This window comes from Lichenostomus cassidix, chromosome 14 (genome assembly GCF_008360975.1).
Source record: "Lichenostomus cassidix isolate B80296 chromosome 14, HeHo_3.0, whole genome shotgun sequence".
NCBI classification, from domain to species: Eukaryota; Metazoa; Chordata; class Aves; order Passeriformes; family Meliphagidae; genus Lichenostomus; species Lichenostomus cassidix.
The window spans coordinates 16,063,305-16,091,142 of NC_139495.1; the positions used below are offsets into that span (position 1 = coordinate 16,063,305).

At 42.7% G+C, this 27,838-nt stretch overlaps 1 protein-coding gene across 6 annotated transcripts; it reads left to right on the forward strand.

The window, feature by feature from the left end:
* The first annotated feature begins 409 nt into the window (after window positions 1-409).
* On the forward strand, window positions 410-26,856 carry GLYR1 (glyoxylate reductase 1 homolog). Of its 6 annotated transcripts, XM_085075300.1 has the most exons (17): window positions 411-543; window positions 1,140-1,267; window positions 2,556-2,592; window positions 3,737-3,816; window positions 11,013-11,151; window positions 11,691-11,933; window positions 14,948-15,034; window positions 15,922-15,978; window positions 17,034-17,084; window positions 17,212-17,285; window positions 19,063-19,162; window positions 20,328-20,438; window positions 20,739-20,840; window positions 21,862-22,024; window positions 22,436-22,615; window positions 23,067-23,191; window positions 23,540-26,856. In XM_085075300.1, exons 5-17 carry the CDS (start codon window positions 11,065-11,067, stop codon window positions 23,612-23,614), a joined length of 1,455 nt encoding a protein of 484 aa, XP_084931426.1. In that variant the 5' UTR covers window positions 411-543; window positions 1,140-1,267; window positions 2,556-2,592; window positions 3,737-3,816; window positions 11,013-11,064; the 3' UTR covers window positions 23,615-26,856. The 6 variants fall into 6 exon arrangements, with proteins under 6 accessions (XP_084931425.1, XP_084931429.1, XP_084931426.1 ...); XM_085075299.1 differs by lacking the exon at window positions 1,140-1,267 and having other exon boundaries at window positions 410-543; XM_085075298.1 differs by lacking the exon at window positions 1,140-1,267 and having other exon boundaries at window positions 482-500.
* The last annotated feature ends 982 nt before the right edge of the window (window positions 26,857-27,838 follow it).

Genomic DNA, 27,838 nt, shown 5'->3' on the forward strand with positions numbered 1-27,838 from the left:
AGCAAGCAGCGGCAGCAGCGGAACCCTTCGGTTACTGCTTTTTAAGGCTAATTCTATCAAAGGAACACCTGTTACTCCGGGGGTTCTGCAATGCCCTACGCTGCCCCGGCACAAACACGAGGCCCGCCAGGGCGGGGGCGGCAGCCACCACCAGAGTGGCCCGGCAGAGTAACACCAGCCCAAGGGCCGCCACCGGCACTTTCCGCGATGCACTCGACACTCGGAGCTCCGGCGCACCATCCCCTTCCGAGCCCGCGGCGGGGGGGCGGGCGGCCCGGGGCGCCTTCCACAGAAGGGTCGGGTGAGCACCGCCCCTGCCTTAGCCCTGCCTCTGTTATGCGCGCCAATGGGCGCCGCTGCCGTCTCGACGAGAGAGGGGAGGAGGCCTCTGACAGCCTTCCTACCCACGTGACGGGCGCACCCAATGGGCACAGCCACCGCCCTCTTCCCACTGGCTCGCGCTCCCGGCAATCTTCGCGCGGCGCGGCCGGTCTGTGTCGGTAAGATGGCGGCCGTGAGTCTGAGACTCGGAGACTTGGTGTGGTGAGTGGCGGCGCGGGCCGGGCGGCGGCCGCGGAGCATGGTGGGCCGGACGTCTTTAGCGGAATCAGGCTGCGGCTGCGGAGACGCAGGCGGGGTGACGGCGGGGCTGTTCCCGGCCGTGGGAGCGACGCAGTGGGAGCCGAGTCGGGTTGGGCCGCGCTGGGCGCTGTCAGCCCGCGGTCGACTCCGGAGAGCGACTGTGGGCAGGGTGGGGCTTGGTAGGGCAGGACGAGCAGCGGGACCACTACCGGGCCGCGGGTCTCGCCGCCGCCGTCCCTCGGGCGGTGTGAAAGGAGTGGCGGGAGACAGCCCGGAGCCACGGGATGGGGCAGGCAGGAGGCGGGCTGGGCTGTCAGCCGGCACGACACTGGAGGCTGGCGGGGGCGGCGCATGAAGGAAGCTGTGTCAGATGGAGGGGTGAGGGGAGCGGGACGGAAGGACGCGCGCTGCGGGGTTCCGTTGTAAGCACGGGCTCACCTCCCGAGGGATGCGAGAAGGGATAGGGATAGAGATAGAAGGTGTTTAAGGAGAGCCACGACACCATTCCTTGGCAGTGCTTTAATGAAGCAACACAACAATCCAGCGTTTCTTTGCAGGTTGGGGTGTCCCTGTGGAAGCTCTCAGAAGCCATTTTCCCTTGTCACTTCGGTCTTACCCTCAGATAGTCAGAGCTGTGATTTTGTGTTTCCTGGTCGGGAGAAGTGAGAGCATTCCAACGCGCCCTGTAAGCACCGATTAAGTGCATAGACTCTGCTGTGCTGGATGGGCTAGGCTGTCCTGCCAGGGCTCAAAGAAGCAGCTAATTCCCAACACACGAATGTATGCATTTATACTGATAACCCACATAAAAAGAAGTGTGTACTTCTGGCTGTGACAATTGCAGCTCTCATCTGAAAAATTGACATTGCTGGGAAGTTGTCTAATTTATATAACAAAGTAAGTAAAGATTAGTTACTTTTAGCAAATTTCTTTCAGATGAGAATTTGGGGAGTGTGCTGCTCTCAGTGTTGGAATGCAGATTATCCTGCTTTAGTTTTGTACATGACGGACAGGTGCTATCCCTAGAGCTGTTGCAGGGAACTTTGACAATCAGACAGCAGCAATAGAAAGGGTTTGCTGAATGTTTTTCTCAGTACAGGAATGGGAGCATTAAATATGAGACATAGTCATGGTCACAGCTCTTGGCAGCATTCCTGCTGCCCATGGCTTCTGCATCCTCTGTGCAGCATTGCCATCTCAGGGGGCTGCAGTGCCACTTGCTGAGAAGTTTTGTGTGAGGAGCTGTTGGGCACCACAGGTTCTTTGCCCGTGTCTCACAAGACAGTGACTGATGGGGTTCTCTGAGTACTGTAGCATGAATGAATGACAAGGGTGAAAAAAGGATAAAGCTGCTGTGCTGAGGGCTAAGACTAACGTCTCTGCCTCCTCTGTGATTATTTATAGTATTGCCTAGTTTTCATAATGGAAACATTTGCAAGTGTAGGAAATAAACTTTTCCACCTCTTTGTTATGGCTCTTCATGTCTTCAGTTAGTATAGTGGTGAACACCTGTTGAGGGGATCGTACCATTAATGCTTTCCTGCAAGAATCACAGCCTCAGCTTTCTGAGCTGGGAGTTGGTGGCTGCTCTGCTCACCAGCTTTTCTGGACAGGTGGATAGAAGTTCCCAACCTAAACTTTGGTCTGATTGCCTTTGTCAGCATTTTTTTCAGTTCCATGTAAAGGAATGTCCACACTTACAGTGCTGCAGTGTCTATTACTCTTGTGTCTTGCAGGCAGCATAGCTGTTGCTCTTTTCTTCAGTTCTGACAGTCCAGCAAGGTCAGACAGACTGTTAAGAGACCTGAGTTAGGTGCAGATCTCAGCCATGTGTCTTACCTTGCACAGAAGATTTTCACTGCAAATTGTAACTCTCTTAATATGAAAAGTATGGCATAATGTAAAAAGGCAGACACTGGGATAGTTGGTTTATTCTCTGGTTCTAGTGCCTAATACTTTCTTTTTTTCCCTAGGGGGAAGCTGGGCCGTTACCCTCCATGGCCAGGAAAGGTGAGGTTTGTTTTTTATTGCTGCTTTCTTAGTTTTTCATGGTTGGTGGTTTTTTGGGTTTTTTTGTTTGTTTTTTTTTTTTTTGGGTGGGGTTTTTTTGTATTTTCCTTCTGTGTAGGAAAAGGTTTGCCTGAAAGCTTTTCAGTTGTAGATTAGTACTGGTTTTCTTGTTTGTTTTTTAAACACATACTTCACAAACCTAAAGTGTGAACTAGTTAGGGCTTTATTTGACCTATTAGCTCAGTCTGTCAATAACAGCTGGTAGTTGAGATGAAATGAAAAGCAAACAGAGAGACAGATCTAGAACTGATTGGGTTTTTCAAATTTAGTTGTTTAATCCCTGTCACTTTCTGCAAGACAAGTTTCTTTTCTTCCATAATAAGTTGGTTAACAGTACTGTGTTAAATAATAGAAATAAGGAGTCTGGCTTCTCAAGATACTGTTTTAGAGCTGTGGTTTTTGCGAATTATCTGGGATAGTTTCACCCTACTTCTGGTTTGGTTGGGGTTTTTTTCTGATCAAAGATTTAAAAAAATAAATTTTATATGCCATTTTTATTATTTCTACTTCCCTAAAAGAACTTTCTGTTTTCTTTTATGTGGTATGAGGGCTAAGCGTGCTGAGGTAACAACATGAGTCAGAGAATTGTCAATGTGGCTGACAGCTATAAGCATTTGATTACTGGATCAAGTTAACACCAGGCTCCTCTACAGGTGTCACCAGTGTAACTGAATGACAGCTTTTCTCCTTACTAACATTTTAAACTTGATAAGCAATCTATTCTGTGAGCAAAGACAAAGTTTCAATTTAAAGGTTATCTAAGTGGAACAAACTTTTATTAATGCCATTTGGCTTTAATTTTCCAAAAGGTGTCTAGTTTATCTGTTTGGGCTAGGGAGAAGAAACATCACTACATTCCAAGTGAGGTTATCAGTGGAATTTGGGTACTTCTTCACTCTGCTGCAGCATGCCTATATCCGAGGAAATACTTGGGTTACATATTTATTTGAAAAACGTAGAGCAGATTCCAGTTATCTTCCTAATCATATTGGAAAAAAAAATTCACAATAGCTGAATACCAGGCGGTAAAATCACAGAATTTGTCACTATGTGTTTTTTAACTTCAGTTTCTAATCACCTTCAGATTGTTAACCCACCTAAAGATCTGAAGAAGCCTCGAGGAAAAAAGTGCTTCTTTGTGAAGTTTTTTGGAACAGAAGATCAGTATGTACCTGTTTGTTTTCATCTGGGGAAAATATTGTACCACATAATGTGGATCTCTTGTGGAAGAAATATTTACTAGCACAGTACCATGCACCTTTGTAAAGGATTCCCTTTGAACCACACAGTAAAAGAAATTCAACTATTATTGCATGCTATAGCTGCTCACTGAAGTTTATGAAGACAGCAAAAACTTAGCTTAGGATATGAGTTGCAGCTGTGAGGCTAGCTTTCCACATTTAGGTGTGACATGACTGGGTTAGATTTTAGCATTTAACCATGTGTGAGAAAGGTACAGCTCAGAGTATTCTTTTTTGCTGCCAGAGTAATAAAGTTAACTGTGTAATTGCCATTTGTGAAAGAATATACCATCCTACCTGGTGATTCTTGCTGTGCTTTTGGAAGACTTTACAGTATAACAGAGCTGAAACTGTGGTAGACTTCCTTTTTGAAAGGCAGAATTTAATGATTTCAAATGTGAACAAAATCATAGTTGTCTTAGATTTAAATGATTACAAACCAGGGGGAAAAAAACTAACAAAAAACCCCTGAGAACTTGAATATTTTGTGAAACTGAAAATTATTTTGCTGACTTTTCAGTTTTCCTCTATTTCCTGCCGTTTCTGATTAAGTCATGCAATAAAGAAGAAAATTGCAAATATCTGTGGAAGACTGAAAAACCATTTACATTTTGAAAGAAAGGTGACAAGAACTGAGACTATTTGATAAATGTTTCTTAGGGAAATTATTATTCACTGCTAAATTATTTTTCCTTAATATTTAAAAATATTTTTCCATTAAGAAATGAGGTCTAAACTTGGAGTAATAGTGAATGCTGCATACTAATGGAAATGTTTGGATCTCTAGTAACTTGAGGCTGGTGAAGGTTGATCTGAGGGCAGAGAAGGTGTTTTGGTGGTGTTATTAAACATGGTTATTGAGCTAATAAATTCTGAGTCAAAGTGGATTATTTCTGTCCTGATTATTTGTTCTCAGTTCTTGTATTTCACATTATTGAATCAAATACAGATTTTCTTTTTTTTTGTATTAAGACAAGTAGTCAAGTGTCTGGGATACTGTAGCTGAGATTAACGACATGATTACAATTTAAGAGTTCAGAGCTGTAAAATAATTGGGATTTATTATAGGATTCTAGTGCTCTGGCTGGGGCAAATCCAGTTGTCTGGCATAGTAAGGTAGTGTGGTTGTTGCAGTGTCTTGCCCTCCCCCAGTCTCCAGCTTGTGAGATTTAATCATATCATGCTAGATAATAATGAATTGGAAATTTGCTTGCTTTGAGTGGCATACTCTACATGAAAATTAAATAGAAATAAATACTAAATGTTGATAGAGAGAAGAAAGAGAAGCTTGTGTGCCTCTTCTGTCCTGCCTTGGAGCTTCAAAAGGCTATTCTAGTTAGAACTGTGGTGTTCTAACCAGTGTGCTGCTTGAAAAAATTCTTACGTTTCAGCAAAACCAGTGAGCCACATCAGGAAAAATATAAATTATTTTACTTAAAATGTGAACATGAAGAGAAAATCCCTGTACTTATTTTGTACAAGTGAATTAGTGGGCTTTGCAAATACTTTTCTCAGGTGTGTGTATAAACAGTATTTGGAAATGCATAACTGAATGTCACCGTATTATGAACAGCCTGAGGAATAGCAGAGTGCAGAGCTGTCACTGTCTGAGGGGTGATGAGGAGCACTCTTACCTATACTGATGGTCTAGACCATCATGTAGCTTCTGGTTTTAGCACCTCACTTTTTCTGCCACGTTCACGCTGTATGATGGCGTTTCTGTACCATGGGTCCATTGCTGCAGCTCTTGTATTATTGCCTTACGCTTTGAGGTTGAACAGGAGAGGATCTGGACATTGCCTGTTCACCCATTGTCCAGTGTGTGTAAAGCAAAGGTGATGCTGGTTGCTGGGTGGAATCCCTCCCGCAAACTTCTGAGGGTTTTTGCCAGCCAGTTTGTGGAGAGGTAGGCAATCTCAGGTCTTATTTCCTCCTATGGATTCCTAGGTGCCTGCTGTGGCCAGAAATGCCCCTGTTCTGGGCTGGGTACAAATTGTTCCCTCCTGACTCATGTGGCTTTAGCTTGTCATCCTAAAGGTTAAGGAGAAAGATGTTAAGAAGTAAAAATGGATGTGCCTGAGCAGAGGGGTAAATAAAAACAAACTGATGAGTTTGGCAGTGGTTTGGTGTAGTGTATAGGTCTTGGATACTAGTGAAATTCTGCTTACCTTAGGATACAGCACAGAGGAAATGCATTTTCCTTTTCCTGCAAATTGAATATTACCATGTACTGGGCCTGTGCAAGGCTGCATTGACTAAGGGAATAGATTAACTGGAAAGCTATGAGTAGTTTTGGTCCAAGACACAAATGAGAGTAAGAGTGCATTCAGACTGTTCTCTAAGTCCTGGCTTTTGATCTTGGTGTTGGTGTTAGTTGCTCCTGTTGCTTCCAAAGGAATGGGTTTTCTGGAAGATAAGGATTCTCTACCCATGGAAGCAGATTTTGCTTATGTTTAAACTGTGAAGTACATATATGCTTTACCACAGTGAAAGCCACCTCGATGTTCATAGTGGTGGTGTAATATCCACGTCCTATTCTAAGTGATCATGTGCATCGCAATTATGGCAGTCATGTAATGTCTCTTTATTACCTTGTTCTCCAAACTGATAAGGAGGTGTTCTAGTCTGCCTAGGAGTTGTATTTCTGCGTGTCTCTTCTTAGAGTAAGTCACATTAAAAGGATTTTTTATCTAAAATGAAGAACAGTTCACGTTTCCTGCCCATAGACCTGACAAGCATGTAACAACATCCATTACAGGAATCAAAACAACTTTAATTTAGTTTAGAAGTGGAACTTTGACCTCTTATCTGTGTTTCTAACTGTGCTTCTCAGATAGTGTTTTAAATCCCCTTTTATTATTATTTCAATTCTACAGTCTTCTTATATAAAATCTTTGTAGATATTTCAGAAATCAATTAAGAATTTTTATATTGCTATATATGTGTATTCTTTGCTTTTGGTAGTTAGAACTAATAGACTGGCAGACCTGCAAGTCTTTCTTGGTGTGCTTCATCCAGTTAAAAATATTTCTTTATTTCATGGCCTCCTTAGGAATTCATTATGGCATTTGTCAAAACTAAAAATATTATTGCTTTGAAGGTATCTTTTTACTAGGATTCTATAGAAATACTAGGGAGAGTGCTGCAGCCATCAGAGATGTGTGTACAAACACAGCTATTCACCTCCCTTCCTGCCTTCCCTCCCCCTTTGATATTCCATAACAGACAAATGGACTTGCAAATCGTGTGTATCAGTCTTAACAGGAAGCTGGGACAAGCTGTCTTGCTTACAATCTTTTGAAGCATCAGTGTGAGACTAAATGTGGTGGGGTCAAGGGGCCCTTCCTGACTTGATACATTAAGGAAAAAATGGAGGAAGCTTGCAATCTAAGATAAGTGTCATAATTTGCATCCTGTTTCCATCAAGCACAGTGATTTTAGTAAACACTCATTACCTTTCCTTCCTCCATGTCCTATTGGGATGCAAGCACCTACCCTTTTCTTCTGCCACTGTTTTCCCTGGTTTTCAAGGAGAGAATAATTTCAGGATGTAGTCTTTCTGATATGTTCTTTCAGGTCCTGACATTAGAAAACACTTGCTTTAAGTTTGTCAGCTGTTGGAAATATACCATAGCAGTCTGAGGAGCTGGAGGGATAGGCTGAGCTGTTGGGGTCATGGGGGTGAGCCTGTGTTCCTGGTACTTCTCAGTGAGGCAGATCATCTCATGCAGAGCTCCATGTTGCCATTGCAGAATTAGCTGGAATGTTGTTTAACATCCCTGTACAGTACCACAGCTGAAGATCGCTACAGACAAAACTCTTCCACCTCTTACTGAGGAGGTATTTTATTGCACAAATTTGAAAAATCTAATACTTAATTTCCTTCAGTATTGCCTTGCTACTTGATTTCTTCTGAGTATCCCTTGCTTTATTCTAGCAAGGGATCATGTGGTCATTTTTGTATTTTTTTTCTACATATGTAAACCAGAAGTATACAAAGTTGCAGGCTTCAGTTATTTGAGTTAATTGATGAGGATTGGGATGTTCCCTTTTAAAAGAAGGAAATCCATCTTGATTTCTGTTGTGTACTCACACACGCTAGCCTGGTAAAGAACTAAGCAGTTTTCTTTTGACTTTCAGATCTGGTTGTGTTAGCATTTAGTGGGGGCATCTAAAGTCTGAAGTGATACAATTTTTCCCAGACTGTGGTAAATAGAAATTTAGAGATACAGTGCCATGTTTTCCATCCCTAACTATAAGGTTTGCAAAAAGTGAGGATTGATGGATATTCTTCCATCTTATTTCTGCAGTTTATCATTGGGAGTTGGTATCTGTAGACAGGAAGAGAGTGGCTGGAATGGTGAGGGTTTGAAGATCTCCTTGCCTGTGCCAAGCTTGTGCCAGGGATTTGTGTCCAGTGTCTCTGCATCTCTCTGTGCCACTGTTCCATGCAGCTGCAGGTCACTTTCATACTTTGCTCTGTTCATTCTAAGTTTTGATTATTGTTCATGGTTATAATGTGGATTTGACATGAGTAGTGGTTTTTTAAGAGTGGTATTTTGGAGAGGATGAGGAATTGTGGAGAAATGAAATGAGAAACCAATTGCTAACAGGTATTTTTATTACATGTTTTCACTTTCCATGTATCCCCTTCCTTATAGATGCCAGGTGACTGTGCAGCAGTATGAACACAATTTCATCTTAAATATGTCATCTTCAGTAACATCCATAATGTTTTTCTCGGGTATTGATTCTTTGCTGAATCAGGAGAGAAATCGTAGTTCCTTTTATGTGTTGTATCGTTGAGATGTATCTAAATACTGGCCTTCGTTGGCCTTGAGGGTATTGAGATCTTGTGTATAAATATTGAATGATTTTGTTTGGTGAAAAGTTCTTTTGTTTTCAAGTGCTTGAAACACTGCATGCAATTGATCTATGGACATCTGGTGTCAAAAGACACGCTCATCTCTTATAGAAGGTTGTCCAGGTAGGTGATGCATAAAGGAACTGGAAAGGAAAAGATCAATTTAATTTTTTTTGGTTTTTTTAAAAGTTTATTTTTAACTGAGGCAGCATTTAAGATTGTTTATCACTTACTAGTTTGTCTCTGACATCTCTAGTTCTTTGTTCTGGTGGATCAGAAGTGCCAAGATGCAACTTTGAAACCAGGAACCAGAAAGCTTTGTGCTTCAGGCTTTCTCCGTACCAAAGGAAAAGGAATGAGAAAGGAATCTAATGAACATGTGAAGTGAGGAGGGGAAGGATGTGCAGAAACCTAAGATAATGCCTTGAGAGAAAAGAACTTACTTTTATTTAGAAATTCAGTCCTGCAACAACATTTAACATGCTTTTTTAAATTGTGGTCCAAAATTTTGTTTCCTTTTTACACATGATGAAAGGCTTCTCATGAGCTGGTGCTCTGTGGTACTTAGGGATGTTTGTCACTGTCATGCAGGCTTCACAGTGTAAGATAATTTTAAGGTGTGTTACACAGTAATGTCTGGGCAGCTGGGAGAGATTCCCTGCATAGCTGCTGGACTCAGACTCTAATCTGAATGCAATGATTTGACTTGTTATATTAGTTCAGTAATGATGTACTTACAAAAATAATGTAAACGAAGTGAAAGAATTCAGCTTTGCATGCAGGAGTACTGGGTTCTTTGGAAAGGGTGCTGCCATTTTTCACAGGCAGTTCTAGCAGGAGGTCTTGTCTCTGCAAATGAGACCCAAAGTGTTTCGGTCTACTTTAACAAAGTTGATTCCTGATTACAAGCAATTGCTAATGCCAGTGAGGAGAAAGATTTTAATGAAGTTACAGAATTTATGAAGAGAGGACAATCAAGATTCAGCAAAGCATTATTATTTTTCATGTTTTCATGTTCAGTTTAACTATATGACATGGTGCTTACTGTGTCTGAAAATGCAGCTATTAAATCACTTCATCTGCTTGCAGGAGCTAGACAGCCCTGGGGAATATTAAAAATCTGTAATCATGGATAGTCTATGTAACACAGAGATGTCTTAGGACAAGAGAACATCTGATTGCCCCATTTTGTCTGGGTGGTGGGCTGCTGTGTACTAAGAAGTACCATTGGCCATGCTGAGGGAAGGGTTTTCAAAACTTACACAGTTCTGTTTTCAGTAGGGTGGAAGTAACAGTGTGGCTGATGAGCCTGGGCTTGAGAAAGGTGGTTTGATCTCTGGGAGCCACAAGGAATTCAGGCATCAAGGGAAGCAAAGACATTCCCTTAAAGCCTCACTGAAGAAGTGGTAGAAGAGCTTGTTTATCTGAAGTGAAGTTGTCACCCATACTTAACGACATTGCCATTTGGTAAATGTCAAGAAGTCTTATTTAGCAGGAGTGGAAACAGGGAAGGAATTTGATTTTCCTCAAAGGACTGTAGTCTTAATAGGACTGCAGGTTAATTCGCTGCTACTGTGCAAGTCAGGTTATCTTAAAATAGCAACAGTGGAGAAAACAGTTATTTTTCTTCAAAAACAAAATCATTGTTTTCATGAAGAATACCAGGGTACATCAGAAATATGTGCAGCAATGAGATGTGGATTTTGTATTTGTTTTGTGTGGTCAGCTCAATAGTGAGATATATAATTTTGGGGGGTTTTTCTTGCAGTTTTTTAGATACCTATGTGCTCAGTATATTTGAACCAGGGATTGATAGCTGAGAATTGTTAGGTGAACTTTGCTTTCAACAACGTCTCAAGCAGATTTGTGGTATTGGCTACTTTATGTGGAGGCATGGGACTGTAGGTGTTCCTCCTGGTGAAACGAGCAGTTGTTGAAGTGCCATTGTTTTAAATGCGTCCTGTGATCACATCCAAAAGCTGTTTTGCCAATAGAGAATATGAATAATGCTTAAGAGTGGAACAGTGCTAGAATGAGAGGAGATAAAACTTAAGAAATAACAAAGTAAAAGTGCCAGAAGAAAGTTCTCAGTGAATGCAGTAATGGCAACCCTTCAGCTTCTAGATAGTAAGCAAGTTTGGGCTGTTGTCATCAGTAGATCTGGGGAAGAAGGTGAAGCTGTGTGTTTCTCAAAGCTGGATGCTTGAGAAAGCTGCTGTTTGGAGAATATAACTAGCTTCTTTTTTTGTTTCAAGTGCTTGGATCAAAGTGGAGCAGCTGAAGCCTTATCACCCTCACAAAGAGGAAATGATAAAGATTAACAAGGGTAAGCGCTTCCAGCAAGCTGTGGATGCTGTAGAGGAGTTTCTTAGAAAAACCAAAGGCAAGGACCAGGTGAGTGGGTTCTTTTTCACTGTGTGCACCCAAACGGGTCTTGGCATGAATGATGAAACGTGAAAGGAGTTTGTTGCCTCTGGCAATTTGAGGGGGGTTTTATTTTCCTTTCTTTGGTTTTTGGGGTTTTTTCCTATCTTCTCGTCTTCCCCATTTAATCTTGTCTGTTGGGGAAAAGTGATGGAGAAACTGAAGAAGCTAATTGATCTGCTTGTAATGATTTGATAAATCAGTCTTAAGAATTTGATATCTACTAGTTTTGTCTTTAGTATGTTGGAAGTGCACACAGTCCTGGCAAGTCTTCAGGTGACATGTTCCGTTACGCGCTTGCTTAAACTGGTGTGTTTTTGCAGGAGAACTAACCAGGAACTTCACTCACCAACTCCAGAGGGCTGACAGATACCTAGTTTTCAAGTTACTGTGCTGTAGTTTCGCGTGATAGTAGTCAGCACAAGGTCCTTCACATCCTTGGTTTTGCATGAAAATCATTCCATCTCTTCTCTTCTTTCCTTACCATCTTCTATTCTATAATCTCTCAGGCATCTTCCCATAACTCCACTGAAGAGAAGAATCGGCGTAATTCCAGTGAAGAAAGAGGCAAGCAATCCGCTGGTGAAGAGAAACGCAAAGCCACTTTGTCTGAAGGAAAGGTGAAGAAGGGCACAGGGGAAGGAAAAAAGAGGGTCTCTTCTGTCTCGTCAGAGAGAGGATCAAAGTCACCCTTGAAAAGAGCCCAGGATCAGAGCCCCCGAAAACGGGGGCGTCCACCCAAGGATGAGAAGGTTTGTGTTGTGCATGTCCACCAGTGCCTGTGGACTTGGCAGCTGGACTTGTGGGCTGACTGGCACGTTGACTAACAGGCCAGCAGGAAGAATCAGTTCAGTATCCCTTTTTTTAAGCTTTTCCATGTTGCTACTTCTAGACCATTTGGCTGCCTAATACCTTTGGCAAGCATATTGTTGATTCTTCCTGTGATTTTTACCAGTTAGTTACTGTGAGTGGCTCTGTTCGTATTTTTGTGAGGGCTTTGAAAGCTGTATCAGGAGACTCCATCTTCCGTCTTGCCATCCCTCGAGTTCAGTTTGCGTGGGAAGGAGTAGTGAAGAGATATGGGTCTTCATCTGATTCCTGACTTCTTCCATCTCATCTACTTCGTATGATCAGGTGATAAGTAGTCACTCAACTTCAACCTCAGTACTCAAAATGAGTGAGGTATTCTTAAGGGCTAGGGCTTAAAGAAGAAATTCGTAGCCTGGGAAATCCACCAGAATTGTCTTCGTTTCTGCTTCCATGCTTTAGGGTGTGTTCCCGTCCTCCATTATAAAGGTCCAGCCTTGGAGCATTATTATTTTATCCCCACTGTTTCCCTGATATTTCTTGATGTTGTGGCAGCAGTGACAGCAAACAATACTTTGTCTACCCTAATTTAGAGTTCCAGCCTTTTTATTGTGGAACTCACTGTTGTGGTCTAGACCTTCCTTTTCCAAATGGATAGTTATTTGGTAGATTATTACAAGACATGTGCTCCATCGGAGACTACACCTGAAAACAACTGGGAGACTTCAACTGAAACACCATGTGGCAGCATGCTTGCTCACCTGTGCTTCAAGGGGATCATGTTGTGCTTCACAGTCTTTTCTTTCAGCACACATCAGGATGCAAGTTGAGATGGTGGTCTTTGCTCTCCAGAATTGTGAATGGATCAGCCTTCGCTGGTTGAACAGCAAGCTGTCTCTTGATGTAGTAAAATGAAACTGATCATCTCAGATACTAGCTGTGAAGGCATCATAGAATAGAGTCGTAGAATATCCTGATTTGGGACATACAAGCATCATTAAGTCCAGCTCCTAAGGGATTGAAAGAAATACTGACTCTTTTAGCACCAGTGTCAGTGAAATTAGGCTGCACAACAGATCCCATCAGTTTCTTCTTTTGAGGGAAGTTGGAGGAGGGGAGGAAGAGATGCATATTTGTGAATTATAACTAATGATTACAGAACTTGTTTTCGCTGATGCAGGAAAATGCTTCATTGGCAACACAACTTTCACTTTTCTAAGTGTCTTCCTATAAGTAAGCATGTTGTGTCTCCACATATTTCTGTTAAAATAAGCCACAAGACCTTTTTTTTTTCACTTGTAAAATGATTCTGTGTCTTTGAGCTAGATTCATTCCCAGATTGATCAAAACCGGGAGCATTCTGATTGTGCTGACACATTGTATACATAGGTTTTACTGTGTTAACTACCTCGGGGCATTGGAGTGCTTTGAGTGAGCTAATTGTGTTAGTGGACATTATTTTACTGGGGCATGGCAAGCAGACTGGTTTTAAAGTTACCACAAAGTGGTGGCCAGCTGTGTGATAACTGCCTGGCCACAAACCAGGAAATTAAGCAGGATAAGTTAGGAAAGTAAGACTTACGGCTTCTGGAAAGTGACAATGAAAATGATTGCCATGAAAATGTAATGATACTGCCTTAATACTGTTTTTCAGCCTATGAAATAATTTTAAAATCTTGTCTTCTTGCCTGGTTCTCATAAATTCCTCAAGTTTATAGCCCTAGAGTAAAAAATATTTATGTTGTTGTCCTGAATTAATACAATGCTAGGATTTGGGGTTTTTTGCTCCATCCCAGTCAAAATTCTGGCTTTCCAAGCAATAAGGATGCATAAAATCCAAGAATCTGGTTGTTGCTGAGGTGTGCTCTGTCTAGAAAGGCTCTGTGGCCATACATGATTGTTCACATACTCTCATTTTTAAGCTCATACGAATATTTTGGAAGGACCAACAGAACTTCATAGATATCAAAGCAGATTTTATCCACACTTGACTAGCTGAAGGATGCAGGACTCCATAGACACTTCAAAGCTGGAGACTGATGTCTGTATTGTCCTTGCTAGCACTTGCCCAGTTGCATCATTCTGGGTTACCTCCAGGAGTCTTGCTCTGGCCATTTTTACAAGCAGTGTTCTTCTCTTGTGCTTCTGTGAGGATACTAAGGTATATTGTGTATTTTCAGGAAGTATTTTGGAGGAGAGATAAAGTGACACCATTTCTGAACCGCCATTTTAGGAAGACAGCATGTATTATGCGGGAGTCCTGTGCATTCTCTTCATGTAGCATAAAAACCTATATGTCTGTAGCATATGTTTATGACATACAGCATAAACACCTATTTTAACCTATATGTCTTGGGGAAATAAAAGTTTAATCTGCTTGACCATAAAAGCCCCAGTACATTAAGTACTGTCATGACATTACAAACCAGGGCCTGTGGAGCAGATGGGGCAGCCCACATACCAATTTGTCTCATGGCTTTTGCAAGCAAGTAGATGTGGCTGTCAGCCTCATGCTTTGAAGATTCTGATAACAGGTAGGCTATTCTTTTGTGACAGGGCAGGATTAAAAGAGTTCAGACCTCTGCTTGTAATGTTGTCCTTCACTCATTTGTTACACTTTTTGCATTCACCAGAGGAAAATCCAGGATAAACATGTTTGTTTGCTTCTCTGCTCATTGCATAAGTGCACAAGTGCAGTGATTTCTCGTAGGTATGAAGAATGGATTCTCCAGAAACCATAAATGTGGTTGAATTCCTTGGCTGGCAGTTCATGTTTTCCTCACTTCACCTGTGTTGTTAATACTCTGTGTTTAAATATGAATGCTTATGGAAAGGCCCGTGAAATGGAAGGCGTTTGTAGTGCTTCCAGAGCTCTCTCTGTGCTCAAATGATCATCGTGCTGTGACCAGCCCTTGAGCCAGGTTTTAAGCTTTTTCTGATCCTCCTTCTGTCTCCTCAGGACCTCACAATTCCAGAGTCAAGTACAGTGAAGAGGGTGATGACTGGTACCGTGGCTGGATTTAAATGGCCACCGAGTGCAAGTGAGGTGAGAAGCTTTATAACATCTAGGATCTGAGTTTGTGGCAGCAAATCTAGAGTCTTTTGTCTGGCTGTAAAACAGCGAGATCTTATCTTCTTGTGTCAGAACATACTGCAGCATAACAAAGCTGGACAATATCCCAGACAGTTCAGAAATAGGTTGGAAAGTGAGATGTCTGTCTCAGTGGAACCATTTGCAGATTTGCACTTAAATTGCTGTACTGATTTTTACACTTCTTGTTTCAAAAGCATTTCTGGGACTGACTTCCCAAAAGTGGAGGTGATGTGGATAGTCTCTCTCTGTCTGAATATTATCACATGGGGTGGTTTCATTTGATTTCCTTCACAAGCAGCTTTTGAAAACCTTTCAATTTTGTTGAATAAATGAGTGATCAGTAAAGCAGAGTAAGAGCAGTGTCATATGCACTAGCAGATTCCAAGCTAGTGCATATGATGATCACTGGGGAGGTGAGGTGCCTGCAGTCCTTGTTGCTGGTAGAATGTGTTTATCTGGCATGTGGCAATCTCCAGCCAATTCCCAGAACGTTGTTTTAAGGAATTCCTTGGAAGCTAGAAAATAAGTGTTTTCATGCCCTTGGGAAAGGAAGAAGCGGAATGTGAATTTTCTTCCTCCCATATTAATCTTGCTCATATACATCTTTGGTTCTCCTACAGATGTCCAAAAATGAGGGATTTGGTTTGAATGGCTTTGGTTTTGAGAATGAAACACAAAGTAAACTACTTAATTGAAACAGGCTGCTTTTGACAGCTGATACATTTTATATCTTCTTCCTAATGCTATTGTTCTCATGCAGCTTAGGAGAGCAAGGGGCTTGTGCTGTGGTCACTCAGTGACTGGAAATGTTTCTGAGGCTGTACTTTTTCTCTTTGTAGCCTGTGAAGGACAGTGATCCACACTTCCATCACTTCCTGCTGAGCCAGACAGAGAAGGTAAGGATTTGGCAGACAGGATCATGCTGTTGGGTAGTTTGTAATCCTGCCCTTTGCTGCAGCTACATACAAGGAGTATGCATAAAGAGCTCCAGAATTCTGTTCTTTGGGGGCTGGCAATTAAATTAGTACAATTACTTCCTAGCCTTAAGATTTAGAGTGATTTAGCATTAAGTACAGTGAATAGTTTTAAGTAATTAAAGATTATATCGCACTAGTTTTTTTTACAGATCTGGTGTAATAAATTGTGTAGAATGAATATTGATGGACAGGAAAAGCCTTTTTTGTGTTCAAAAATCCTGTTGTTTGTTTTTGATGGTTGTCCTATCAGTTTCTTCATCTGGATAGGCTTGTCAGTGCACTGGATGTTGCAGGAGAACTTCCAGGACCAGAAAAGCTCCATGTAAAATACAGCCAATTTATCTCCCGAGAGTCAGAAGCCTTGCAGAATTTTATATTCAGCAGTGAACATCAGGAGGAAAAGGAATGATGAAATTAAACTTAAAAGGATTTATATCTCGCTGAGGAGCTGGGCAGAGCCAGAAGGATTAAGAGCTGCTAACAGTTTTATCTAGACAAGCTCACAGTAAGCAGCATGGGGAGGAGCAGCCTTTGCCTTAGCATTTGTAGAAAGCCACATGCCTTCTCATATTAATGATATGGTTTTGGTTCCACAGCTGCAGAGACATAGTGAGCGTAGACGTGAGGCTTCATGTCAGGCTTCAGAGAGCTAAATGTAGAAGTAGGGATGGCCTGGGTTCTGGTGCCTCGAGTGGAGACTGTCATAGGAACTACAGAACGGAGTTTGCAGTATCTCTGTTAGAAGACAGGCTGAATTGCTGGATCAGGGTGGGAAGGAACGATCTTAGTATCTTGCAATATGTTTTTGGTGTTATTTTCTCCCCTTGAGGGAAGCCACAGAGGTGTTCTGCTTTGAAGGTGATGGTGGTGGGTGGGTGAGCTGCCCATTTCTGTGGAACAAGGATATGGTCTGTCTGCTCAGCAGAGTAAATCAGCACTGTCCTTGCCCTGAATGCTTTATCTTATCCGTACAGCCAGCTGTCTGCTATCAAGCCATCACAAAGAAGCTGAAGGTTTGTGAGGAGGTAAAGCAAATTTTGGTTTTGATGGATTTTTATTGTCATGAGGCCTTGCAGTTCTTCCAGAGCTGTGCGTTATATTATTTTTATTATTTTTCCCCCTCTCTTCCTTCCCCCTGCCCCAATCCCTCAGGAGACAGGATCCACCTCCATCCAGGCAGCAGACAGCACTGCAGTCAATGGCAGCATCACTCCTACAGACAAAAAGTAAGATCTCCAACACACTTCAGCCATTTCTCTTTCTCTCCTTCCCAGCTCACACATGCAGCCACTCTCCAGCCTGTTACTGAGAATGAATAAACCTAATTTTTCCCTTCAACTGCACATTTCTTCTGTCCTTGTGTGAAACTGTTCTGGAGGACAAGGTGGGAGGGAGGCCGCTAAAAACAAAGGGTGCTGTACAATACAAAACTCTAGAGTAAGCTCTATTGTGGATACATTTGCAATTTGGAGTGTTTCTGAAGTTGTCCTTTTCAGTAGATTCCACTGCAGGATATTAGCAGCAGTATTCCTGAGTGTTGCATGAGGTAGGAAGATAAAAGGAGATCTGTCTCCAGTAGTGACTGGGGTTGTTTAATCACTCTGCTGAGCATGCAGAAGACAAAAAAGAAGAGGGAGGTGTGTTCTCCCATCACCAGAACTTTGCTGTGTAGCATGTGAGCTTTCTGGTTTCTTCTGACACCCCCGTTCTCTTTTCTAGAGTAAGAGAAGCCTACCTTGAGCTTCCTGTTTCGCTCTGTAACTTCTGCTCTGTTTAAATTGAGTTCAGGCCACTCTTGCTGTTTGCTGTTGGGGCAGTTCATATGGGATGTCAGTTCTTATCTGTACTACAGGGGAACAAAAGTAACAATGAAGCTATTCAGGTAAAACAGTCTCTCAGGAAAATGAGTCTCAGAGGTGGGTTGGGAAGGAAGCAATATTTTTGCTGGTGTAGAGACTTGAAAATAGGTAGACCTTATTTGTGGCATGTAAGGAGCCTGTAGTGATTTTTCTCTGCCCCCATCTAAATTAGTTTGCTTGAAGAAAAGGCAGCATGGCTAGCTGCGGGAGGACAGGTGGCTTGTGAAAGCCACAGTGCAGCTGTAGTGTGACTAAATCTGCTGAGTTAACTGGAGAATTGCCAGGTCGATTCAGTTGTGAAGTTACATTGGATGTAACTGAATGCTTCAAAAGCTCTCTGAAAAGTTTGGGTTTTGTGAGAAGCCGCATGATGGATAAAAGGGTCCTTGCAGCAGTATCTGCAAAGGAATTCCTTTTGCAGGTGATTGTAGGGACTTGTTGGCATATAGTCTTTTTTTTTTGTTTGTTTTTTTTTAATTGAGGAAGCAAAACTCTTTTCAGCTTGCAGGAGGAGGGGAAGGCTGTTTTCTTGGACTGATGGTGACCTGTACTGGCCCAATATTCCTTTCTTCCTGTGTCTGAAATGGCAGCTGTGGAGCAGGGACTAGGTCTTTGGTCTGGCATGATGCTTAGCCCGGTAGTCCTTGCTGGGCTTTATTAAAATAAAGATGGTAATGCATCATTCAGTTATACTAGCAAGCATTGTATGTGTGACTTAGTTTTAAAATCAGAAGGTTAATTAGAGAAGTACCTGCTCATTTCTCAATGTTCCCTTTAACTTCAATAAGGCAATGACTGGGAACAGAAAGCACACAAACAACAATTTTAGTAAACAAAACCCACCCCAACCACAAACAAATTGGCCCAAACAAACAATCAGACCATCCAAACCTTTAATATTTAGGTGATCTTCTGAAGTAGGCTAAGGTCTTTGTTCAGAAAATTGTTAGGGATGCTTGCTAAGCAAAATAAATTCCAGCTTGCTTTTAAAGCTCAATATTTGCCCATTGTAGCTGTGGCTACAGTGGAACGTGTTTGGGTATTTTTTTTGCTGGTGATGCTCCAGTTTGCTCTTCGTTTCCAACACCTTGAGAAACTGACACTGATTGCTTTCTCTTGCATTAATGTTCATCTGTACCCTCAGGATAGGATTTCTGGGCCTTGGTCTGATGGGAAGTGGCATTGTCTCCAATTTGCTGAAGATGGGTCACACTGTCACTGTCTGGAACCGGACTGCTGAGAAGGTAGGCATGTGCTTAAACCTTTCCTAACCATGCATTTACTCCTTGTATCTCATGGAATCATCCATCAGTGGTGCCTGGGAGAGGATGCCAAAGAAACACAAGGATATGCTTGCCACCTTGTTCTGTCCTGTTTCCTAGGTGCTTGTTGGTGGGCACATGTGACTAGGTGTAGCTGTGGTCTGTTCTAGTGTGGTCACTCTTTACATCACCAGTCCCACCCCACTGCCTTTTTGTAGGAGAGGAGAGAGTTGTCAGAAAAATTGCACCCTTTTATATATATGTGTTGAAGAATGTGTTGAATAACGTGCCTCTGAAAGTATTGCTGATGTGAACAGCCACATCAGTGTGTCATGCATCTGACCAAAAAGGCCAGGTGCAGGGAGTTATTCCAGGAGATTGAGGTGTGCTAAGATGCACTGCTCAGGTGCAGGTTAGTCTACATTTGTTGTGCTAGTCAGGTTGTGGTAACAATGGTTCTGTCAAAGACCTGCTGTGTCATGAGACCAGGATGGAGGAGGGCTTTATAGGGGTATTCAAAGTGAAAATAGAGCTTATATTGCATTTCACTTATGTACTAGACAGAGTTATTCTTTGTATTGGAGGAGGAAAAGTAGGTAGCTGGGGGAGATATGGTACTTGTATGATGCTGTGGAAAGCAAAGCAGAAAGTGCACTGTGGTTACTTTGTTAAAAGGGGATTAAAATATTAATTTTTTTCAAGAGCAAAACATGACTGGTATGAGAGGATAGAGTAAGCAGCTAAGATTTTGAAGCCGCAGCCCACTGAAAGACATCAGTCTCAGCTGTGCATATTCCGGTTAACTGTCCAGTAACACATTTTGCTATGTCCTTTTACCAATTTTTCCCTAAATCGCCCTTCTTTCCCTGATAATTTCTTGTCAAACCCACAACATTCTTATAGTTTCACCAAAGAAACTTTGGTTTGCAGTTCTACTGCAAAAGAGCTGTGTGTGTGTTTGTGTGTGTCTGTGTCTAGACAAAGCAGCAGAAGAAGAAGAAGTTGCTGTGTAATTGACATGCTTGCCTCCTTCGGAGCTGTGTCCAGCAGTGAAGTTTTGCTGCAGTGGAGTTTTTACAGCAAAATGCAAAGAATCCACTTGCACTGTATTTAATTTTTCTTACCTTTGGACTTGTGCCTTTTGCAGTGTGATTTGTTCATCCAGGAGGGTGCACGGCTGGGAAGAACCCCTGCTGAAGTAGTCTCCACCTGTGACATCACCTTTGCCTGTGTATCAGATCCTAAAGCAGCAAAGGATGTAAGGATTAGCTCTTATTTTACCTCCACTGGTTAGACTATGAGATGGCAGTCATTGAATGCCAGTTCTGACTCCTGCTAACCACAGTAGCCTGGGTCATTGTAGATCCTGAGCAGTGCAACTTTGTAAAAATCAATGTCCCAACAAAAATCACGCATTTTAAAAACTACGCCTTTGAGGGCAGGTTCTGATAACCCTGTGGGGGTCTGCCACTGTAGTGCCAGGCTCAGCTAGGCTCCTGCAGCACTGGGGCTTCTCTGCAGACACCCTATTGCTTTACCACTCTTCTGTTCTCCACAGCTGGTGCTTGGTCCAAGTGGAGTGTTGCAGGGGATTCGCCCAGGGAAGTGTTATGTGGATATGTCCACCGTGGATGCGGATACAGTCACAGAACTGGCCCAGGTAATCACTGAAGTGAGCTGTGATTCAGCAGGAGTTCTGCAGTTTATGTTGCTTCAGGTGCTTTATTACCTATTGCTAATAAAAGTGCTTCTAGAGATCTTTGGGCTTTTTTTGGGAGAGTCTCAAGTTCCAGGCAAACAAGACAAAACATGTCAAATCTTGACGAGCAAACAGTGTTGGATGAGATGTCGCTGTACATCTACAAATCTACAAAGCCTGTAGATTTGGCAGAGCTGTTACCCGGCACCAGGGCAAACAGACAGCCAAATTTTGATCTGTTAAGAAGTATTTGTAGACAGGTTAGTATTCTGTAGCAAACTGGAGGGTAAAACCCTCTCTGATTTAATAACTGATAAAATGCATAGTTGGCCTAGTTTAAATGCTCTGTCTGGGAAAAAGGAATGTATTCACATTTCATTCTGTAGAAATATTGTTATAGGGTTTCTGTAGAAGTGTTCTGATCACTTCTGCTGTGGTACCTATAATTTCTTTTTGGCATCTTGATTGTTTCCCACTGCCCTAAGGCAGCGTGTGTAACAGTTGGACGAGGAAGGGGGAGCTGGTTTTGGTGAAGTTTTAAGCAGATATGTTGGTGATGCAGTAGTGTGTAACATGGATTCAGAGAATGCAGATCACACATACTAGTAAACCTCTGGTTGAAGAGATCTGTCAAAGGCCTTTCCTCTCTGGGAAAGAGGGGGAAAATATAATGATCAGTCTTCTGGGATTCCCATGCCACTTTCAGTATTGATCCCTGGACTAGTATAGAGTGCCATGACTAAAGCATGTCAGTTCAGCTGCTTAAAACATATCACAGTAGTGGCGGGTGCAGGAGGGTCTTGCTGGAATATGAAGTCAGCTTTTGGTCTTAAGCACCCTTTGCAGGATACATCACGTGTTAGTGATTTCCTCTCCTGTTCATATGTTTTGCTTTACAATTCTGTCCTCAGGGGCAGAAATGCCCTAAATTATGTTCCTGCTGCTGTTCATGCACAGCTAACCATAGATCCTCTTTTCCCAGGTGATAGTGTCCCGAGGTGGTCGCTTTCTAGAAGCACCAGTCTCAGGAAACCAGCAGCTCTCAAATGATGGAATGCTTGTGATCCTGGCAGCTGGCGACAGGGGTTTATATGAGGACTGCAGCAGCTGCTTCCAAGCCATGGGGAAGACCTCTTTTTTCCTAGGTAATTGAAACATGAAGGACATGACAGCAGTTTCTTAGTTCAAGGACTGGGAATTTCAGCAAGGATTTTGAGATGTGTATGTCATCTTTTTTCTTTGGGCAGTGTGGGAAATTGGCCTGCTCCTCTGTAACTTGGCCCATTTCACAGCCTGCAGGCTAAGGTTTCTTTTTTGAATACTGGCTCATTTGGGGGGATGTGTGATGCTTTTGGTTTTAAATCATATTTCTTACGATTTCTCCATTGCTTTGAGTGCTTGGAAAATGGGAATATTTTCTGAAGTCTTTCAGGGGAAGGGAGAGCTGCCAAGTGCTTGATGCCAGGAGTCTCAAGTAGTGTTACTGCTGTGTGGACTGGGGAAGCAGGTCTCTGTTTCTCTTCTGGAGGAATCCCAATGGTGTGTCTTGCTCTCAGGTGAAGTAGGCAATGCTGCCAAGATGATGCTGATTGTGAACATGGTCCAAGGCAGCTTCATGGCAACAATAGCAGAAGGACTGACTTTGGCTCAAGTGACTGGCCAGTCCCAGCAGACCCTTCTGGATATCCTCAATCAGGGACAACTTGCCAGCATCTTCCTGGACCAGAAGTGCCAAAGTAAAGTTCTCTTACATTGTTTTCATACAGGGCATTTTTTTACAATCTAGCAGCTTTTCAGATAGTGGCAAAAAGTAGAAAATAACAGTCCCATCTTCATCAGCCTCTTAAGCATTCTGGAAATAAAGAACTGAGTTCCACTCTTTCCCCTTCATAGCCAGGACTTCTAAGAATCTGAATTAGAACTTCTTAGGGCTTAAATTAGGATTTAATTGGGGCAGAGTAACAAGTGAAGTGGAGGGCAAGCTGCTTAAAAATCTGAGCTCACTTTGTCAGTGGGCAGTAGTGACATCATCTGCTGTGACCACATGAAGATAGAGAATAGAGAAATAGGAGAGCTAAAAGTAGTGATCAGCAATGGAAAGGGAGATTGGTGTTGAATTGCAGCCCCTTGCAGCCTGGGCTTGGTTTACTTTTGTCATCCTTATTTTTTGCATGGGTTCCTCTCCAGATATCTTGCAAGGAAACTTTAAACCTGATTTCTACCTGAAATACATACAGAAGGATCTTAGATTAGCTATTGCACTGGGCGATTCTGTCAACCACCCAACTCCCATGGCAGCTGCGGCCAACGAGGTAAGAATTGTTCAGTGTTCAGATGTGTTCTTCAGCATTTATTCAACAGAGCCACTTGTCAACAAGAGACACGCGCAGATCTAAGAATTACATAACCTCTAAGACAAGGGAACAGTGATTGAAACTCTATTTTGACTAGAGTGGCATTGAATTTGTTTTGATTGTAAGAAACCCTTAAAATGTTACATCAGGAAACACAGAAAGACCTGGCATTTTCCAGTCTGCACTTGGATTATTTGGCATACTTTGTTGTTCTCTGGTTGCAGTGGTCAGCAAAGGAATTTTTCTGCTGGGAAAAGGCTTCACACAAGAGCAGGCTCTGATCCTTTTCTGATTTCTCCTCTCTAGGTCTATAAACGAGCAAAAGCATTGGACCAATCTGACAACGACATGTCTGCAGTGTACAGGGCCTACATCCATTAGGCTGCACCCTTCTTACTGTTCGTACGATGATTATTGATTAATATTATTATGATACTGAGTTTTAACTCTGGACCAGTCCAACTCTGTCTTTCCATTTCCTTTTATACACAGACTTTGAGACCTGCCACAGAGGCAGCTGCTGTGGTGAGCCTTCCACTGTGGCAGGACGGGGGAGGAGGGGGCTCAGATTGTTGCAGTCTAATTATAAAAATCCATGCCATGCACTGATAGTCATGGGATGGAACAGCGGCAATGCTCAGAAGCTCTGAGGCAACTCTGCCAGAAATCTGCTGCTTGGCTGCTTTAATTTTCCTCTTTGTTTGCTAGTCCAAGATGCTGTTTCTAACAATCCCTTTTCTCCTTTGCTGTGAAATAACCCAAGTGTTGGACTCTATGCATCAAGGGGACAGGGTGACATACATCCCACCTGTGAATATCACTTGAGTCTTTGGTCCCAAGTAAAGTGAGGAGCATTCCTGCTGATTAGCCACTGTTGGAGAACAAAGCACCTCCTATGGAGGAGAAGGGCAGTTCCAGAGGGTAAGGGGGGTTGCATGCAACGCTGTCTTGATTCTATTTCTTTTTAAACTTCTACTTCCCCAGCACCTTGATGGAGGAATTTCTGTACTGTTAAAGACAAACATCGCATCCATGTCTTCCCCTGTACAGACAAGTATAGCTTAGGGAACACAAACTGTACTGAAAATAGGAGAAATGCCAATGTCAGTGAGGCTACTAAAAGGCTTATCACAGCCCATCCAAAACATCATTGGAAAGCAACATGTTTGCATAGAAAACTGCAAGAGAAACATAGAGCCTAAAACTGGACTAGAGATTTTACTTGCTCCTGGCCCTAGCTTATGTTAGTACTTGCTTTTTTTTTTTTTTTTAAACCTTGTAGTCAATAATTACAAAGGTGTCTTGTATTATATCAGTGTCACAAGCTGTGACAGTGGTGAGTCTGAAAGGGGAGAGAAGAAGGATCCAAGAGATTGAGAATCCTGAGCTCCTTTCCACAGTCTCTGGCCTTTGCATGGTTGTCACATCTCGGCGTGTTTGCCCATCTGTAAAGGTGGGTGATGATTACCTACCTCACAGGGATACTTTTGTGTACTGACTAGTGATCTTTATACATGTCAGGTTTTCCATACATGTTCTTAGTGTTACTGCTTTGGTACAAGCCAGCATAACATGAGCCTTCTCCCTGTATCTGTGACTCTGCTTGTGGCCAGATAGCAACTTCTAGAGAGACCAGTAACTGAAATTGGGGAGGCTAACACCACTGCTGAGCTTTAGTCTAGAGGTGGGCGACATGAACTGCAGATGCCAAAGCTAGAGATCAGAGATGCTCTCAGTGTAGACTGCAGAGCAACCCAGAGTGCAAAGGATGCCTGTCACTAAAAATGTGCAGAGTGCAGCTTGGTTTTTGGTTTGTTTGTTTTCCAGTTCTCGGTATTAGCCTTTTGGGAGTGTTCTTGCGTTTTAAATTCGAGTGTTAGAAAAATGCCAGTGAGAAACTTTGGGCAAAGTCACTTTTCAGTGGTACAATCTCCTTCCTCCCTTGGGCTGGGATTCTGAAAGGAAAGAAGACAAATTCAAATTAGACTGTGTTTCTGAGATCTGCCCCTACCACTTTATTTGTTTTCTAGGAACTTAATGACTGTTTAAGGAAATTTCCTGAGTCAGGATTTCTTACTAATCCTGCTTTGTGCAGCATGTGTGTATGGTTCAGGGGCACCTTGTTAAGAAACGAGTGTCAGATACTCATTTTGAATCACAACATCTAATGCCTCATGCTATAAATGTTACTTTGAGTATTTCACCTCTTGTGATGACTGTTCCTTGTGGGCAAAGCTGTATTCTGCATTACTTATGTCCAGTGGTGAACACCTGGCAACAGAGCTGTCAGACCTCACTGCCTGTTGGCCGTTTTGTGTGGGCGATGGTAGTTCTACACCCATGCTCCTTTGGCAATGCCACTGCCATTCTGCATGTAGATGTTCACATTAAAGGCACATAAAATTGCCAGGATAGCTAGCAATGGCCTGCTTTGGCACACTGTTCTTCCCCACCCAGAACTCCACTGTTAGCATCTGAAGTCCTTTGTTAAACATGCCACAGTAAAAAAGATCTCTCACATGAATTATGGATTATGATTTGTGCATTGAGGGCATCTGAGGGAAGTTGTGGGTTTGGGAGCAGGAGATGAGATTACATGAAAAAATCTTTTGGTAGGGAGGAGGTACTGTCCCATGTGCAGTTTAGAGTGAACTGTGCTGAGCCAGTTCAGTGGTGTCCCGAACCTGTCCCTGACCTCTTGGGCCAGAGCGAACGTGAATGGGTGTGAGCAAAGGTAATGGAGGATCTATCTTTGTTATTTTGTGGTACCTCAATACAGTGAGAATGCCAAAGGAGCTCTCAAGTCTTGTGACAGGTATTTCATAGTGAATTCAAAGAACCAGTCCCTAGGCAGCTCACTGCTGCAGGGTTTGTTTTTAGAAATACTGTAGTTCCCAGAATGGAGATGGTTATTTCTGTGGGAGTGGCAGATGTGGACTAGTTCAACACTGTAATTTATCCTGGGAAGGTCTGACTGCAGCTTTAAGCCAATGTGTGTGGCTGTGGAGTGGCTGCAGTACTGGCTGGAGAGCTGTACAGTCTACAGGTGTGCCCAGGAGGAGCTGGAGGAGACCCAAGAGCTCGGATGTGGCTGTGAAGATGAGGGATGGAAATGTGGGAATTTGGACTGTTCCAGATGCCAATTGAGATTGCTGTCAGTCTCACTCAGATTCTTGTATTTATGTCTGTAGCCTCTGAATATGCATTTCAATCTGTTCCTAGGCCTGAGATTTGGGGGAAGGAAGTGGGGAAACAGTGGATTGAGAGATGCTCTAATAAAACTGGCTAGTCAATGTTGTCCTAATATTGTTGACAATTCTGTAAAGTTTCTTTTTATGAGGATTTGTTTTAGCAATTTCCTTTTTTTTTTTTTTTACTCCCTCCTTTTTAAGAGAAAATGTGACATTTGTGAAAAGCTTGTAAGAAAAGCAGTTTCCTTTTTCCTCCATGATAGATCCTGTAGTTCATTAAGGTTGTGAATTTTTATTTTCCTGCCTTGTTTTTAATTAACACTTGTCATTCAGAATAGGATGTGTGAAAATGATTAAATGGCAATTTTTTTTTTTTTGGTGCAATTAACTAAGCTACTGGCAAAAAGAATAAAACCTTTCTTGGTAACACAATGTTCTTGTGGCATTTCCTAAAGCCTGTCAGAGCTGTCTTGGGGCATTAGGGAAATATGTGTTCCTCAGAACATTAGAAACTTAGAGCTGCTGAAAACCACATCATCCTGAGAGCTACTTGAGTCATTACTGAAGGCTGGAACTGTCCACTGAAGCATTACAGAGGGTGCGTTTGGATAAATTCCAGGCTCTGTGTGCAGAGGACTGCATGCATCTGGGATGAGAGGAGGATGCTTGGTTTTGATGTTCTGGTGTTGATTACAACAGCATTAAGTTTTGGGCTGGGGTGACCACTTTGGGCTGAGCTCAGCCATCCTTCTGGCATTTGGGGTTTTTGAGCATTAAGTTTTATGAGCAGCCTGTTCTAGTGGAAGATTCCTGTCCATGGCAGGAGCGTGGAACGAGATGAGCATTAAGGTCCCTTTCAACCCCTGCCATCCCATGTTTCTGTGAACACTTAACTAACTCAGCAGTGAGTTGGGTATTCTAAGACATGATCCCTTAACTGACACGTTTACAAGCTCTGGAATACTGCTTGTGGATAATCAGACAGCAGTAGCTGTTCTTGCCCTGAGGCACGAGGATGAGATGAGGTGTGGATGACAGTGGGTTTCAGGTGCAGTGAGTTACAGGTGCCCAAAAGAAGTACTGCTTTTGAGCACTGTCATTAAAAGCAACAGATTGAGAGTCGAGAGCTGTGCTTGCAGCCGGAACTGGAGCTGTTGGAAGCTTTTCCTGCCCTGGGCATGAAGGATCATTCCCATCTCACATCCCCCAGGGGCTCATGTGGTGAAGGTATTACGCCCGCACGTCTCGCTCGCAGTGCAGCTGCTGTGAAAGGGAACCCACCGACTTCTGAGCAAAGACCTCGCTGCCAGGATAAATGTTTTGAGAAGTGATGAGACTTCCACGTCTTCACTCATTTCTGAGTATTCTTACACGCAGCTTGGTTTGATCTTCGCCCATTTGCGCTCCGCTGGAG

What these genes read in the sequence shown, in the direction of transcription:
- GLYR1 (XM_085075299.1), top strand. Translation starts at nt 425, where the DNA reads ATGGGCACAGCCACCGCCCTCTTCCCACTGGCTCGCGCTCCCGGCAAT. An exon ending in TTTTTTGGAACAGAAGATCA is followed by an intron (nt 3,817 to 11,012) that starts GTATGTACCTGT and finishes TTTTGTTTCAAG; the next exon opens with TGCTTGGATCAAAGTGGAGC. An exon ending in ATCACTCCTACAGACAAAAA is followed by an intron (nt 17,286 to 19,062) that starts GTAAGATCTCCA and finishes CTGTACCCTCAG; the next exon opens with GATAGGATTTCTGGGCCTTG.